The sequence below is a fragment of the Sceloporus undulatus genome, chromosome 5 (genome assembly GCF_019175285.1).
Source record: "Sceloporus undulatus isolate JIND9_A2432 ecotype Alabama chromosome 5, SceUnd_v1.1, whole genome shotgun sequence".
Taxonomy (NCBI): domain Eukaryota; kingdom Metazoa; phylum Chordata; class Lepidosauria; order Squamata; family Phrynosomatidae; genus Sceloporus; species Sceloporus undulatus.
The window spans coordinates 178,781-194,777 of record NC_056526.1 but is presented as its reverse complement, the minus strand read 5'-3'; the positions used below and the strand labels follow the sequence as shown (position 1 = coordinate 194,777).

Sequence of the window (15,997 nt, the reverse complement as noted above, 5' to 3'; positions counted from 1 at the left end):
GCTCCATGCCCCTCGCTGCCAGGCGCTTGGCCAGCCTCTGCCGGGGGAGGGAGCAGGGGCGCCGCTGTCCGCCTGGCGGCTGCTGCCACATAACTCCGCGGGGCAGCGGGAGGAGGGTCTCCCCGAGAGCCCCTATGGCGGACCCGGGGAGGCTCCTCCCGAGGAGGCCTAGGCCCCCGCAGCCCTCCGCCTGCAGCCCAGGCCAAGGAGCCCAGCGCGGGAGACCGAGGGCCGCAGCCTGGCCTGCCTCCTCCTCTTCCCGGACACCTGTCGCCACGGAGGGCCCTGGGCCGGGGCTCCCCGGCGGAGGAGGAAGGGCCCCGGGCGGGCGGGCGAGCGGCGGCGGCGCTCTGCACATGCCCCGGGGCGCCCTTACCATCTTGACGATGCCTCGCTGGAGAGCCGGCGCGGGGCCGGAGGAGGAGGAGGAGGAGGAGGCGGGCGCGGCGGGGCCGGAGGAGGAGGCCATGCTGGTACCGGGGAGGCGGAGGCTCTCTGCTCGGGGCTCCTCTCTCTCAGCGAGAGACAACGGAGGAAGAGAGGAAGCAAGGAGGGAGGGAGAGGGGCGGAGCCTGGGACAGCTCCCGCCCTCCCTCCGCACTGCGCACGCGCGGCAGGTGTCGGGGGCCCGCCCACTCGGGCTCAGGAGCCAACCGGGGGGGCGCCTCCCCGGGCCCCGCCCCCCGCGCTCCCGCCCGACCAATCCGAGCGGCGAGCGGCGCCCATGGAGGGAATGGAGGGTATTCAAACCGCGACGTCGTTCTGGCGGAGGCGGGACTTCCGGGGCAGGCAGCCCGAAGGACACGTCGGCAAAGAGCGGCTCGACCATGTGGGAGGAAGGAGGAGGCGCGCCTGCGCACTGGGACCCGGAGGCCCACTCGCCCACGTGGCCGACAGGGAGCCCCGCCCTCCGCCCGTGGGCGTGGCTGCTGAAGGGAAGGGGCGGGGCGCCCGCGGAAGGGGAGGGACTACTAGGCTTCTCGGCGCCGTCGTCGGTCCCTCCCTTCCTGCGCTGCTCCGCCGGGAAGGAGAGGCCTGGCGCCTCCGGCCATGAGGCTCCTTGGCTGGAACCCTTGGCTGGAACCCTGTGGGAGCAGCGGCACAGGGCCGGGGCAGAGAGGCTCCCCCGCCTGGGAGGCCCTGGAGGCCGGGAGCACGGCGACACAAACCCCGGACGGCAGCAGTCAGGGGCTCCCTTGGCTGCTGGGGCCGGGTCTTGCTCCGCTCCTGGCCCCGTTGGTACAAAGAAGGCCCCTCGGCCTAGGCTTGGTCCCAGGGTCTGCTCCAAGAAGAGGGAACGCCTGGGAGGAGGACAGCCTTGTGGCGGCGGAAGGGTCCTCTCCGCGCCGCCAGACGGAGTAAGGGCCCGGAGCAGGAGGCTCCGGCGGAGGCGGACCGGCGCTCGAGCCGCCGGGTTTGCGAGGGCCGGGGAGAGCAGTCCCTGGGAGGCGTTTGTTCCGAGCCAGGAGGGCTTGGCAGGGAGGGAGGGAGGGAGGGAGGGCTGGGCACAACGCCCCAAGGCCAACGGCGAGCGGGAGAGACAACCCGGAATGCTCCCAGGGAGCAAGGCAGACTCCGCTGAGGCTGCTCTCCGTGGCTCTTCTCCACGCCGTCCTCTGCCCCAATGAGGAGGCATTCAGGGACATGGCCCGCTTAGTCGGGGCAGCCAAGGGGCCAGGGCCCAAGGTCCGGCTCCCTCCCTCCCTCCCTCCGAGGAAGGCTAGGGAAGAAGCCGCCGCCCCGCTCCTCCCTCGAGAGGCCAGAAGCGCCCCGGACCCAGGAGCCCTGGCCGCCGCCGCCGTCGGAGGGGAGTCCATCCGGAGCCGGAGGAAGCGGAGCCAAAGGGACTCCGGGAGCTTCTCGGCCTCTCCGCTTCCTCCCAGCCGGTCGCTGGGGAGGCGGGAACTTTCCGAAGGGCGCCATTGGAGCCAATGCCCCGGGGCTCCCTGCGGGAAAGGAGCCCCCGGGTCCCTCCCTCGAGCCGCCCCCGATTTCTGGGCTGGGAGGACAAGGGGCGGCCCTCCTCGGTGGTCTCCAGGGCCGCAGGGGGTCCTGCAAGGGCCGGCCTGAGCTGGGCCTCCTCCGCCGCCGCCGCTGATGGAGAAGGTCCAATGGCTGGAATTATCCCGTTCTTGAGAACTGCTAGAAACCCAGGAAAGTGGGAGCCATGGTTGAAAATCTCCCTCGTGTTAATGACAGATGAAGACGGAGGAATATCAGCAGCAGCAGCAGCAGCCGAACGAGGTCCACTGTATCTCCCGGTCCCAGGTCTCCCCAATAGTCCCTGGGTTAAAGGGAATCATCAAAGCATGGAGTAAGAAGCAAGACGCAGCTCCAGCTTCAGTTGCAGGAAAGAAAGAGTAGGTTATGTAGAGGGTAGAAAGGTTTCTTCTCTCTCAGCCGGCAAGGAAGGCATCTTCTCCCGAGAAGGAGAGAGGAGGGTGGCTCCTTCTCTCAGGGGCAACAGGCAAAAGGTGTGCTCTTGGGTAAACAGCAAATGCAGGAGGGGCTGTGCGTAAACAACAAACTACCATAGACATGCATTACTCGAAGCTCTCCGCATGCCAAGTTGCTAGATCCCAAGAGCAAGGGGCTCCAGACGGCGGACTCCGACCGACGCCGCCCCTTCTTGGGTGGAGAGCGGGGGGGGGGCAGCTGCTGAGGGTCAACGGCTGGATACTTTGGCCGAAGGGGGCGGAGGACGGCGGAGGGAGGAAGGAGGACGCCCAGCCGGATGGCTGTTCTTTGCTGGCCAAAGATTTCCCGGAGGGACGGCGCGGCATCCCCTCCTCCTCCGTGGGCGGCCCACCCGGGACCATCGGGAGGAGGGCGCTTTCCGAGACAGACCCCTTTCGGAGGCGGAGGACGGGCAGCCGGGCAGGCAGATGGGGCTCCTCCGAATGGGCTCCCACCGGCACCAACCTCCATGGAGCCCCCACTGCCCCTTTGCCCTTCCAGCCCCGGAGGACCACGAGGGACGGGATCACCCTTCTCCCGCCGCCGCTGCCTCCTCGGAGCCTCCGGGGCGGGGAGGGCGGCCCTGCCCCGGAGCCCCTACCCCCCGACGGCTCCCTTCTTCCCTCCCTCGCTGGGCTCCTCCGCCAAGAGCCGCTCGGGGCGCTCGAGAGACGGACGGAGCAGGAGCCGGAGCCCAGCCGACGGGCCGCTGTCCAGCCGGAGGGTGCTGAACCGAGGCCCAGGCCTCCCAGGCTCAAAGGGAAGCCCCCGCCCCAGGAGAGCAGCCCCGGCCCTCCCTCCCTCCCTTCGCTTCTGCTCTGGACCAGGAGAGAAAGGCCTCTCGGGAAGCAAGGAGGGAAGGAAGGCGAGAGGGGCGCTGTAAGACCCAGCAACTTCCACCAGAAATCCACAACAACAACTTGCTTGAAAGCAGTGAAGTTTTATTGGAAATACAGGCAGATGTGACTAGACAAACTTTTCAGCAGAATCTAACAGGCCAAGCCTCCAACACTAAGTTAAAAGCGCTCAGCCCCCACCTCCTTTTCCTGTGGGCAGTAGTCCTACAGCCCCTCCCTCTCGCTTCCCAGGCCAGAGCAGCCTGTCAAGCCAACCTGACCTAATTAAACAGTACATCCCAATCCATCACCGCAATCCTTCCCAAGTACTAGCTAGCACCCCTTCCCCCCATTACAAGCAGGCAGAACCACAGCTAAAGCAATTGCTAAGCAAGATGAGCAGTAACTAGAGTGGATGCATGTGAATATTGATTAGTAATTGGCTTTGGAGTTCTGACACTCGCTCTCCCCACTGCCCCCCCCCCCCGAAGCGCCCGAGGGGCCGGGAGGGTGGGCGGTCAGCGCTGGGCTCTGGCTCCGGCTCCTCTCTTGAGCCACTCACCCCTCCTTCCCTTGGAGGAAGGTGGGTCTCAGACGAGGCAGAGGGCCCCCCTCCAATGGCCGGAGGGTCCGGAGCGCGGAGTCCGGCCCTCCTTGGCCCCTGGGGCACCCGGCGGAGAGGGATGTCCTGGCCCTTTTTGGCCGGAGGGAGGGTCGGAGGGCCAGCCTTTCCTTGCGCCTGCTGCCCGGTGGCATTGGTCCGGGCCTGGAACGGGGGACCGCCGAGGCCCGTGATTCTGGGGGCGGCGTGGATGGACGGCAACAGGCCGGAGCAGAGAGAGAGCCTGGGACTAGGGCTCTGGAGGCCCCTCTGGGCGGAGGGAAACCCTGATCACACTCTCTCAGCCAAAGAAGATCCCCTTCCCGAAGTTCGGCTAGCCTTGGGCTCTCCCTAAATCGGAAGGGGCTTGAAGGCTATTAAGGCAACTTTTGGGGAGGGGGTGAGTAGTGACCCCCGCAGGAACCCAGGGCCTGGAGAGGGAGACGAAGGGCCCGGAACCCCCATTCCCACTTCGGGGGGGGGTCTTCTCAAGGCGAAGCCTCCCCAGCGGGCTCTTGGGGGGGGTCCTCTCCGCCGCCCTCCTCCTCCTCCCGGGGGAGGGGCTGGGAAAGCAAGGGCCCCACCGCCGACCCTTTCTTCCCTTTGCAGCCTTCCAGAGCGGCCTCGGATACCGGGCTGCGCAGCGCCGCCGTCGCGGTGAGTCCGGGGAGGGAGCTCGTCTTTTGGGGGAAGACTGGCGATGCCCGCCCCTTCCTCCCTGCCTCCCTCTCTGGGTCCCATGGGGCCCAGGACCCACCTCCAGGGACTGAACCCCTTCTCCCTCCCCCAGGTTTGGTTCTGCAACCGGAGAGCGAAGCGGCGGTGGGGGCGGCCCTGGAGCCCCCCGGCCGAGCCCCAGCATGCGGGGCTGGGGGTCTCCCCCGGATGGGCTCCTGCCCTGGCTGCCTCTGGCCGGGACGCTGAGGCCCCAGGTCTCCCTTCCTTCGCTCCAAGGAGCCCCCTCCAAACTCCCTCCGCCTCGCTTTGCTTTCTCCGGTGGTGCGCCTCCCAAAGGCCCTCCTCAGTAGAGTTACTCGCCTGTGAACGGGATGCTGCCTCCTTGCTTCTCCCTCAGCCCCTCGGGAAGCCCTTCCCTCTCTCGGCTGAGCTACTTCCTAACTAACACGTCCAGGCTTTGCCTTTCCCCGCATCACTCCTCCTTTCTCCGGACGCTCCCCACTGAGCCTGGCATGATAAGCCCCGGCCGGGGGAGAGTGGCCTCCGAGGGCACCGGGAGGAAGGAGACAGCCAAGCCAAGCCAAGTGGGCAGAGGAGGCGCCGCTGACAGTTGGCAGAGACCCCAAGGGCCAGGCAGGAACGTCTTCTGCCAGGCAGCGACGAGGGACAGCTGTTTGAGCTCCGCTCCTTGGCCCCAGCGGCGACGAGGACCCTCGGGAGGCCGACTTGGGAGCGGCGTCTCTGGCTTTGGGGCTTGGATGGCCGCCTTGGACGGAGCTTCCTCCGGACCCCCCCCCCAGACCCTCCCCTGCCCCCACGGGCCCCATAAGCCTCCGGGGCCCCTTGGACCCTCGGGCTCCAGCCCGCTTTCCTTAGGAGGCCCGAGTTGGGAGGGAGGCCGGACTGCCAGGCGGACCCGAGGGAAAGCCTTCTGGCCGGAGCCACTCTCTCCACACCTGGCTTTGGGACAGGATCCTTTCCTGGGGGGGGGGTTCCTCTCCTGAGGCTCCGCACCCCCCCCCCTGTCCCACTTCTGGCGCGATCCGATCCCGCCTCGGCAAAGGGCTCCGCGCCCTCCTTCCTTTCTTCCTCAGGGACACCGGCGCCCCCAGCCTCCCACTGGGGGGGGGGGTCCCTGGGGAGCTGCCACGTGTGCCACTCCCCTCGCCCGCCCCCTCCCTGCCTCCGTTTTTCCTGGCGGCCCTTCTTCCTGCGCCCCCGAGGCACTTGTGGGGCGCCCCCTGCCCATGCCCAGAGGCCTCCAAGGCAAGGAAGACAGCAGAGGCCCAGTCCGTGGAAGCGGTTTACCGGCGGTCCTTGGGAGGGTCCGGGGGAAGGGGGCCCGGAAAGAGAGCCCCCTAAAACTCCCAGAGGCACTCGCCGCAGGCCTCCTCTCGGTCCGCCACCAGGGGCCCCTCCCGGTCCCCGCGCAGGTAGCCTCCGTTGGGGCCCAGGATGGCCATCAGGTTCCGGCCCCGGATCTCCAGGCAGAAGTTGAGAGCCACCTTCCCCCAGGGATGGAGAGTCCTCTCCGGGGTCAGCGCCCAGAAGCCCTTCCCGCGGCCTGGAAAGAAAAACGGGGGAGCAGGGGTCAGGCCCCGGAGGGCCAGGCAGCAACAGGGGCCTTTCTCTGGGCCGGTCAGGGCTGGGAGGGTTTGCACTCTTTCCCCCGCCCTAAATAGAGACAGACAGAGAGGGATTTCCTGCATGCCAACTCTCTCTCTCTGTCCGTTGGGCTTGAGATCCCTGTCCCTTGGGGGGGGGGGGCTAAGAGGCATTCATTCTCTGCTGGTTCCCCATCTTCCTCCTCCCTCGGTTTCCTCTGGAAAGAGGGTGAGACCCTCGGAGCCTTTCAGGGATGAAAGCTCCTGGCCTCCTTCTCAGCGGAGCATAGGCCCGTTTCGGCTTCTCTGCCCCTTGAAAGCCAGACCCCACTAGGCTTGGCTTTGGCATGCCTTCCTTACCGAAAGCCGAAGCCCCAGGACGCTTACATTAACCGCCCCCCCCCCCTGCTCCTGGTGGCCTCCCGCGGAGGTGGTACACGCCGCGGCCGGGGGGCAGGAGCTCCACGCAGTCGGGCTCCAGGCGGTCCCCGCGGAGGAGGAGGAGCAGGCCCTCCTCGGAGCGGTCTCCGTTGCTGCCGCTGCCGCTGCTGCCGACGAATCCGTGGCGGCCTCGGAGCACCAGGAAGGAGCGGTTGGCCAGGCGGAGGGCGAACTCCTCGGTGGGTCCTGGGCAGAGAGGAAGGGCAGAGGCCTGCTGGCACCGGAGGAGCCCCTTCCCCGTCCGTCGGGCTTCCCTTCCCTGGCCTTGCCTCCTCTGACCTGGCCGGGGGGCTCTGGCCACCAGGAGGCCGAGGGGCGCGGTGCCCAGGAAGCGTCCGTCGGGGGCTCTCAGGAAGACCTTCCCGTCAAGCCAGAGCGGCTGGAAGTGGGTCTCGGGCTCCTGGACGCGGCCGTCGGCCCTCGCGGTCCCCAGGGCTCTCTGCCAGGAAGGAAGGAAGCAAGGGGCTGAGGGCGGCTGAGCTCCTGCCTTCGGGATCTGCCTCGGAGGGGCTCCGCTTTCCAGGGGCTTCCTCCTGCCCCTCCGGGGGACCCACCTGGGCCAGGTACTTTCGGCGGGGGCCCCTCAGCTGCACGGTCCGCCCGTCGGGGCCAAACTCCAGGAGGAAGGAGGAGGCGGCCGGCGAGGCCTTCTTGGAGCCGGCGTAGACCTGGCAGTCTTTGGGGAGGAGAAGGAGGAGGAGGCGGCGGCGGGTCAGAGGGCAGCCCCGGCCCCCTCCCCCGGCTCCCTCCCTCCCTGCCTTCCCTGGGGCCTTGCCTCGGAGGACGGCCAGGAAGCGTCCGTCGCGGGCGGCGAGGCTGACGGAGGCCGGGCAGCGCCGGAGCAGGAACCACTCCTCGCCGTGGCGAGGCTGCTCTCCCGGGCAGAGCAGCCCCCGGGGCCCCTGCGGGTAGAAGAGGCGGCCCTGGCGGTCGGCCAGGCAGAGCCTCCCGCCGGGCCTCAGGCTGAGCTGCAGCGCCGTCTCGGCCGAGGGCCCCGCCGCCAGCCTCTCCCCGCCGCCCAGGAAGCGGCGCCCGGCCGTCTCCAGCTGGCAGCCGGAGGCTGGGCGTCCGGGGCCCCGCCGGAGGAGGAAGGCGCAGTGGGGTCCGCGGGGGCTGCGGGCGTCGACCCAGACGCGGCCCAGCTCCGGGTCCTCGCGGGCGAAGCGCCGGCGCTGCGGGTGGAAGAGGGCGGCGTGCGGGTGGGCGGCCAGCCGCGGCATCCAGAGCTGCGAGGCGCCGCGGAGCCGCCGCGAGACGCAGAAGACGTCCTCGCCGTCCGACTCCAGGTACCTCCCGCCGCCCGAGACCCGGCCTCCGACGCCCTCCTCCTCCTTCTCCCGCAGGCTCCAGGCGCCGCTGGCCTGGACCTCCAGCAGGAACAGCCCCCGCGCCTCCGCCGCCGCCGCCCCGCAGCAGCGCACCGCCCCGTCCGCCTCGGCCACCAGCCTCCGGCCCCGAGGCCCCAGCAGAGACACCTCCGTCCACCGACCCTCCGCCTCCGCCTCCGCCGCCGTCTCCAGGCGCCAGGTCTAAAGGGGCAAAGGCGGGCCGGCGTCAGAAGACGGGCTTGAGCCCCGGAGGGAGCCCTCCTCCTCCTGCCTCCTCCTGCCTCCAGCGGAAGGAGCTTGGTACCTGCTTGGGCCCCAGGGAGCTGCCCAGCACCGAGACGCCGTCGCCGAAGCACTCGGCCGTCAGGAAGCCCCCCGTCCAGCTCAAGAGCCCCACCTCCATCCTCTCTGCCTCCGCCGCCGCCGCCGCCGGGGACCCAGCAGGAAGGCAGGGGAGCGGGGCCCGGGCTGCGCGGCTCCTTTGTGACGCTGCGCCGAGGGAGGGAGCCCGGCCTCTCGGCTCCTCCTTCGGGCTCCACGGCGGATGCTGCCCGGAGGCCCAGCCCTTCCTTCCTTCCTCCGCCGGAGGACCCTCTCGGGGGCTTTGCCCCAAACGCGGACCTTCCTCCCGGTGCTGCTCGGGAGGGAGGGAGGGAGGGAGGGAGGAGGAGGCCCAGCAGGGGAGCGCGGAGGGCTGGCCCCCTGCCTGCCTCCCGCCGGTCGGTTCTTCTGGGGATGATGGGCCCTGCGCTGCCTCTCTCCCCGGAGCGCACCCGGAAGTCGGCGCCGCGCGTGGGTCTAGAGCGAGTGAGTCTAGGCTCTCCGTCCGCGCGCCGCCTTCTGCCTTCTGCGCATGCGCCGTGGTCTGGGCATGCGCAGAGGCGCCTCAGCCTCGCCGGAAGGAAGAGGAGGAGGGCGGCGGCGCCAGGCTGCTCTGCCGCGGGGCCCTGGGTCTGGAGGGAGGCCCCTCGCTCGCCATGGAGAAGCTGGGGGCGAGCCTGGGCGTCGGGGGCCCCAGCCGGAAGGAGCTGCTGGAGGCGCTGGAGGCGCAGCGGGCGCAGCTGGCGCAGTACCAGGCGCGGCTGAAGGACCTGGTGCGGGCCTACAAGGGCCTCCTGCAGGAGAAGGGCGCCCTGGAGGCCAGCCTCCAGGCCCTCTCTGGCCGGGGCGCGGGCGGACCCCCAGGCGGACCCTCCGGCGGGGAGCCCGAGGAGGAGGAAGAGGCCGGTGGTGGCTGCGGGGCCGCGGAGCCGGAGCCGGATCCGGAGCGGCGCCTGCTGCGGCTGAAGGGCCGGCTGTCCACGCTGGCCGCCGCCCTGGCCACCGTCTCCCAGGAGAAGTCCCGGGCCGAGGCCTCCTTCCAGGCGGACAAGCGGCGGCTGCGGCAGGAGATGGAGGAGGAGCGGCAGCGGCTGCAGCGGGAGGCCCAGGAGGCCCGGGAGCAGCTGGCCCAGACCAAGGCCCGCCTGCTGGCCCAGCAGCAGGACCGCGCCCAGGAGCAGAGCCACCACGCCCTCATGCTGCAAGAGCTCCAGCGCCTGCTCCAGGACGAGAGGGCCCTGCGCCAGGAGGCAGAGGGGGCCCTGGCCGGGGAGGCCTCCCACGCGGAACGGGCCCAAGAGGCCGAGCGCCTGGCCCGCCGCCTGGGACGCCAGGTCGAGGGGCTGGAGGGGCAGCTGCGGGCCCTGCGCCAGGAGAGCGGGCGCCCCGAGGAGCCCCAGGTGCAGGGCTGGCAAGACCAGGCGGACGCCCTCCGCAGCCACTTCCAGGCCCAGCTGCTGCAGGAGATGCGCAAGTGAGAGAAGCACGCACCGGGTGGCCGGGCCGGGTGGGCCATGGGCCGGGGCATGGACGGGCCCTGGGTCATTCATTCAGCGATGCTAGGCAGCCTGGCCATTCCCAGGCCCTGGGTCATTCATTCCGCGATGCTAGGCAGCCTGGCCATTCCCAGGCCCTGGGTCATTCCCAGGCCCTGGGTCATTCATTCAGCGATGCTAGGCAGCATGGCCATTCCCAGGCCCTGGGGTAGCTTGGCTAGTCTCAGACCAGCACTGGCTACTCTCAGGCCATTGCACAGTAGGGCTAGTCTCAGGTCATTGGGCAGCCTGGCTGCTCTCAGGCCCTGGGGCATTCATTCTATGATTCTAGGCAGCATGGCCAGTGTCAGGCCGTGGGGCAGCCATGGGCCTAGTCAGGGAGCACTGAGGCGCACATTGGGAGAGAAGGAGATGGGTCCTCATTGCTGGAAAGTAAGAGTGATCGGGGTCTTATCCCTCGTTTGGGAAAAAGTAATAAAGCCAAAAGCATTGGGACTTGACCTTCTTTAGCAGAGCAGCAGATAAGGCCTGCCTCCGTCTGAGCGACAATGCTGGCCTTGGAAGGGGGCTTCTTCCCCACGTGGGCCTGTGTGCTTCCTCCCTTCTCCTGTCCCAGAGCACATGAGCCCCCTCTCTAGTGCACTCACACGCTGTCTTTTCCCCCAGACGGCTCACGCTGAAGAGCGCATCAGCATGGAGGAGCAGCGAGCAGCCAACCTGGAGGCACAGATTTCGGAGGCCTCGGAGCTCCTGGGCAGTTATGAGAAAGCCAAGCAGCGCGACCAGGCAGCCATTCAGAGACTGCGGGAGCGCCTGGCCCAGATGGACCTGGAGAACAAAACGCTGGCCCTGGCCGCCTCTGGCCGCTGCCCCCTGCCGGACGTTGGCCTGGAGGAGAGCAGCCTGGATGTTAACGTACTCAAGGACAGGATGGAGAAGCTGCGGGGGCTGCTCCGGGCAGCCACCAAGCAGGACCTAGGGGAGAGGGAGGGGGAGGCCTCCCCCCATAAGAGCGAGGTGCCTGATGCTCCCAAGGAAGAGGAGGAGGAGGAGGCAGCTGATGGGGAGAAGGTCTCAGTTGCCTACTACCAGCGGGAGCTGAAGCGTCTGAAGGAGGAGTTTGAGCACTACAAGCAAGAACAGCAGCAGCAGAAGAACAGACCAGTGGCGGTGGCCCAGGATGGCAGCAGTGGTGGCAGGGAGCTGGCGGAGGCACAGGCGCAGCTGGTGGCTCTGAGGGAGAACTACGTCTCCCTGCGGCTCTCCCATGAGGAGCTTGTCCAGCGGCACCAGGAGGAGGCCGAGGGCTGGCGGCAGGAGGCAGCCCAGATCCAGCAGCGGCACCGGGAGGAGCTGGAGCGTGCCCGGCGGGACTCCCGGGAGGAGGCCTTGCAGCTAGAAGAGGAGGTGCGCCGGCAGCGGGAGCGTGCCCTTGCCGTCCTGGCCGAGAAGGATCAAGAGCTGGACCGGCTGCGGGCCCTGGCCTGGCCCTACACTGGCCTCCCCCCGGGGCCCAAACCCCCCTTGCCGCCGCCTCTGGCCCCAGGGCCGCTGCCACCCACCGCCTCTCCAGGCCCTGAGGGCTCCCTGGAGGGTCTGACACAGGCGCTGCGGCTCTCAGGCCCCGGGGAGCCCCCCTTCCTGCTGTACACGGAGCAGCTGGCCCGCCGGTCGGTGGAGCTCTCGGCCCTGAGGCAGGAGAAGCGGCGGCTGGAGGGGGAGTTGCGGCGGCTGCGGGAGAGCCTGCTGGCTGTGGAGGAGAAGCACCGGGAGGAAGTGGGGGCTCTGCGGAGCTGCCTGCAGAAGAGCACCCGGGACCAGGGCCGGGAGGGGGCCAACCTGGAGTACCTGAAGAACGTCTTCTTCCGCTTCCTGACGTTGGCAGATGGTCTGGGCCGGCAGCAGACCCTGGGGGCCATCTTGACTGTCCTGCACTTCAGCCCGGAGGAGAGAGAGGCTGTCCTGAGCCAGGCAGGGGGTAGCGGGGCACACAGCTGGTGGCCCTCCGGGAAGAGATGAGGGGCCCCGAGGCAGGGATCAGGAGCCATCTGCCTGCCCCATGCCCCCCCCCCACCCACTTAGTGTGCCAAGAAGAAGAGTCTTTGGAGGGGACACAGGGAAAGGGGCAGTGTTCAAGGAGCTGCTTTTTGGCCTTTTGGCCGCTGCCAGCTGGGAAGAAAAGGCCTTTGGTCCAGAGGGGAGGAGTGAGCGGGTGGAGGGGTGGCAGGGATTTTCAGTCACGGATTTGCTCTGGTTTTGTTTCATCCCATTTCTTGCCAAATAGGGAACAGGGCTCTCCTGGGCCTGGGAATGTCAAATAAATGACTGGCTGGTTGAGCCTTTTCTGTGCTGTCTGGGGTGGCATCTGTGCTTCTTTGCCAGAGGGGAGGAGGAAGAGGGATCCTCTGATGGAGGGGGGGGGAATGCTGGGAGGAAAACTGGAGGAGTGTCTGTTAGTATGGACCTGCAGGGGCTGGGGCCCCTCTCTGTACAGCTGACCCCAAGGGGCCCCTCCCAGCCTCCAGAGGGATTTCACCCTTCACTGCATTGCCAGGGGCCAGGAGAGCAGGAGTGGGGGAGAATTGGATATTCCCCTTGGGATGGGCTGTAGTACCCAGCAGCCCCAAGGGTGAGGGATGGTGGGACTGGCAGTCCTAACGACCATCCCCACCTTGTCACATGGGGTGTGTGTGAATGTGGGTGCAGGGTGCCAGAGTCTCAGCTGGCCCAGCGTCCAAGTCCAGAGGGCAGGAGAGAAGCTGCAAAGTGGAGCCCCACGGCCCCAGTCCCAAAGGAATGCTGCATGCTCCCTTCCTCCCCCAGTTTCCTATTGTGGGTCTGCCTGTCTCTTCCAGCCTGATTGGATGAGGGCTCAGTTGTGCCCTTGACTATCTGCCAAAGGAGGAGACATTGCACCCCCAGGCTGCCAGTGTGATTTTTTGGGGGGTGGGGAGGGGCCTTTCAGTGGAGTCCATGGAACATTGGCACAGAAATACAGAACCGCAACCCAACGCTCCTGCCATGGCCTCCCTCCTTTAGGCAAGGGGGGGGGTTCTCCAGACTAAATCCTCAGTGGGGGCCTCTACACCAGGATGGAGCAGAATCTCCTCTCCTCAGGTTGGGGGGGGGGCTTGGTCGTTGTGGTGGGCATTGCCTGGGACAGAGCAACCACTTGGGGACCCCAGCTTCCGCTGCCTGGTCAGCTTCATTGGGCAAGTGGGGGTTGCCTGTTCCTCCCTGCTGGGCTTCCTGGCCACTCGGCTCTGCCACCCAGTGCCTGCCGTTGCCCTTTGTAGAGGGGTGCTGGCGGTGAGGGTTCCTTTCATGAGAAGAGCCCTTCTTGCCCCCCTTGCTGTTTCCACTTCCGACCTTCTTGGGCCCAGCTGGAAGTGTGTGGCACTCCCTTGGAGAAGAGGCCTGCTCTCAACAGTCTCAGGCTGCGTGCCTTCTAGCTAGCCCCCTTCCAGGCCACATCAGGTGGCAAGGGGTCTGCCAGGAGGAGTGTCACTCTGGGCCACTGTAGAGAACAGGAGGAGGGCTGATCTCCCAGGCCAGGTGAAGGTCAGGTTGCTGGAGAGGAGTATGTCAGCCCTGAATGCCCACCCTCCACCAGGGAGCAGGGCCCAGCTCCTCACCCCCTGCCCACCAACCTCCCTTGGGCTGCCTGAGTGATGCACTCTTGTCCCAGCCTGGCTCCATATAAAAGCAGGTTCATTTATATACTGCTTCATACTGAACTAGCAGCGTCTAAGCGGTTTACAACTGTAAGCTAATTGTCCCCAACAAGCTGGGTACTCATTTTAGCAAACTCCTCAGAAGAATGCAAGCCTGCGACAAGTTTGAACCCTTTTGCTGGTATTGAACTCGCAACCTTATGGTTTTGAGTGAGAGTCTGCAGGACAGGCATTTGACCACTGTGCCACCAGGGCTCCTCCTCCATATGAATGAGCGTCTGACAAAGGTGGCCGCCGGAAGAGGCAGTTAACAAACAAAAAGACCAGGAAGCTCAATCAACAGCAAAGGCTTCCTACAAAATTAACTTTTACTGCTTTCTCTTGAGGATATGAACTGTCACTGCACATCAGCAGGTGTACCTATGCACACCTGTGTATATACACACACACACACACAGAGCTGTCTCCAGAAACAAATGCTGTTGTCACCCAACCCCTGCTTTTCCCTAGATTCACGCACCCCACAGATCCATAGGCCTTCCAGCACAGGAGTGGACCTCCTCCCCACTGCTGACTGTGCAGCCCCCCCACCAGAGCCCTCCTTTCTTCAGCTCAGTGGAGATGACCGGCCCCCTTGCCATGGGGTGTGCATCCTGGCAATCCTGCTGAACCCTCCTCTGCTCTTGTGAGCCTAGTGTCACTGTGGGGAGAGCAGGACCTCCAAGACACTGGGTCCCAAGGACCAAGCAAACCCCAAGGCTTTCCAGTCTCTGCTTGGCCGTCCAGGCTGCTTACTGGTGACAAAGGACAGCCTGGAGGTCCTCTGGCAGTGAGTCAACAATGGTGGTGACATACTGGGCCACCTGCCGCAGGGCCTCCTCCTTCACAGGGAGCCGATGGTGCCGGGCACGTCCCTGCAAACAGACGAAGGTGGGGAGTCACAGGGATGAAAATGCCAGCACCTGTTCGGGGCTTTGGCACTGGAGCACCTTCTAGAGGAGCAAAACACGGGCAGGGAGCACCAGGCCTTGCTTTGGGACCCAGCAGAACTTTCTGGCAGCCTGGGCTGCTTGGGGGGACAAGTGGCTCCAACCCTTCCTCTGCTGTTGCCATGAGAGGGGGCAACCTACCAGCTTTTCACGGAGCTTCAGCACCAGGTCAACTAGCTCCACTTCCGACTTGTCCTTCATCCAGACCTTGATGTTCTGGAGAAAGAGCAGCCAGTTTTGAGACCAAAAGAGTCCTGCTTTTGTCTTCCAGGCTGGGGTGGCCACTGAGGAATTAAGATTGGGGCCAGCCTCTGTCCAAAGAGGGTTGGCTCTGATCCTGCCCAGGGACCCTCTTTCCAAGCCAGAGCGTTGGCTGCAGAGCACGCACACAGATGGACTCCACCCTGACTCTAAAAAGTGGCAAGTCTGGTGTGCTGGTGTTGTCTGCAAACAGGCTTGAGGCCCACGGAAACCCCAGCACCCAGCCCAGGGAGGTTCCACGAGGAGCACAGTGCGCCTCACTTCCCCTTCCTCAGGGGCCAGGACACCAGCTCCTCCTTCATCGTCTGAGCTGCCCCTTCCCAGGGCTTGACAGCTCCCAGGGGAGGGAAGTTTTGGGCCCTCTGCACCTTGTTCCGAAAGAGACAAAGGCAGTAATAGGATGCCAGCCAGAACCTCTCCAAGAGGACAGCATACGGGCAGCTTGACCCTAAGGGCTATAGATGTGACCCCCCCCCCCAGGACATTCCTATGAGGCTCAAGCTGCCACCATGGATGGAACGTTGCCCTGACTCCTCCCTCACCCACCGTTTCACTGATGGCCTCCAGGTGCAGAGCCTCCAGCTTGTGCATCATGTCCCGGTGCCTCTGGCGGTACCAGCTGTCAAAGTTGGGGGACCGGAAGAATCGCCTGGGGGGGAGGAAAGAGCACATCAGAAGCGGGCAAGGCTGAATGAAACTACACGTGAAAGGGATCTGGGAGTCCAAGTAGACCACAAGTTAAACATGAGTCAACAGTGCGATGCGGCAGCTAAAAAGGCCAATGCGATCCTAAGCTGCATCAATATAAGTCTAGTGTCTAGAACAAGAGAAGTAATAGTGCCACTGTATTCTGCTCTGGTCAGGCCCCACCTGGAATATTGTGTCCAGTTCTGGGCCCCACAATTCAAAAAGGACATTGAGAAACTGGAGCCATGTGTCCAAAGGAGGGTGACTAAAATGGTGAAAGGTCTGGAAACCATGGAGCCCTATGAGGAACGACTGAGGGAACTGCTGGGGATGTTTAGCCTGGAGAAGAGAAGGTTAAGAGGTGATATGATAGCCCTGTTTAAATATGTGAAAGGATGTCATATTGAGGAGGGAGCAAGCTTGTTTTCTGCTGCTCCAGAGAATGGGACCCAATGGAGCCATGGAGGGAAGCTCCAGGAAAAGAGATTCCAGCTCAACATTAGGAAGAACTTCCTGAGAGTAAGGGCTGTTCGACAGAGGAACACACTCCTTCCTCGGAGTGGAGTGGAGTCTCCTTCTTGGAGGTCTTTAAGTAGAGGCTAGATGACCATCTGCTGGGGATGC

General features: G+C 65.7%; 3 protein-coding genes across 3 annotated transcripts in view; 1 reads left to right on the top strand and 2 right to left on the bottom strand.

The window, feature by feature from the left end:
* SND1 (staphylococcal nuclease and tudor domain containing 1) overlaps window positions 1-15,997 on the bottom strand; it is a 229,721-nt gene that overhangs the window by 181,472 nt on the left and 32,252 nt on the right. The window lies entirely within an intron of this gene.
* Window positions 6,028-12,107, top strand: GCC1 (GRIP and coiled-coil domain containing 1). The gene is made up of 5 exons (XM_042470861.1): window positions 6,028-6,210; window positions 6,607-7,002; window positions 7,181-7,550; window positions 7,592-9,739; window positions 10,427-12,107. Exons 1-5 carry the CDS (start codon window positions 6,028-6,030, stop codon window positions 11,779-11,781), a joined length of 4,452 nt encoding a protein of 1,483 aa, XP_042326795.1. The 3' UTR covers window positions 11,782-12,107.
* On the bottom strand, window positions 13,787-15,436 carry LOC121930327 (protein DENND6B-like). The gene is made up of 3 exons (XM_042466504.1): window positions 15,233-15,436; window positions 14,567-14,641; window positions 13,787-14,350 (listed from the first exon to the last, which is right to left on the bottom strand). The coding sequence occupies exons 1-3, from the start codon at window positions 15,356-15,358 to the stop codon at window positions 14,228-14,230; spliced, it is 324 nt and encodes a 107-aa protein (XP_042322438.1). The 5' UTR covers window positions 15,359-15,436; the 3' UTR covers window positions 13,787-14,227.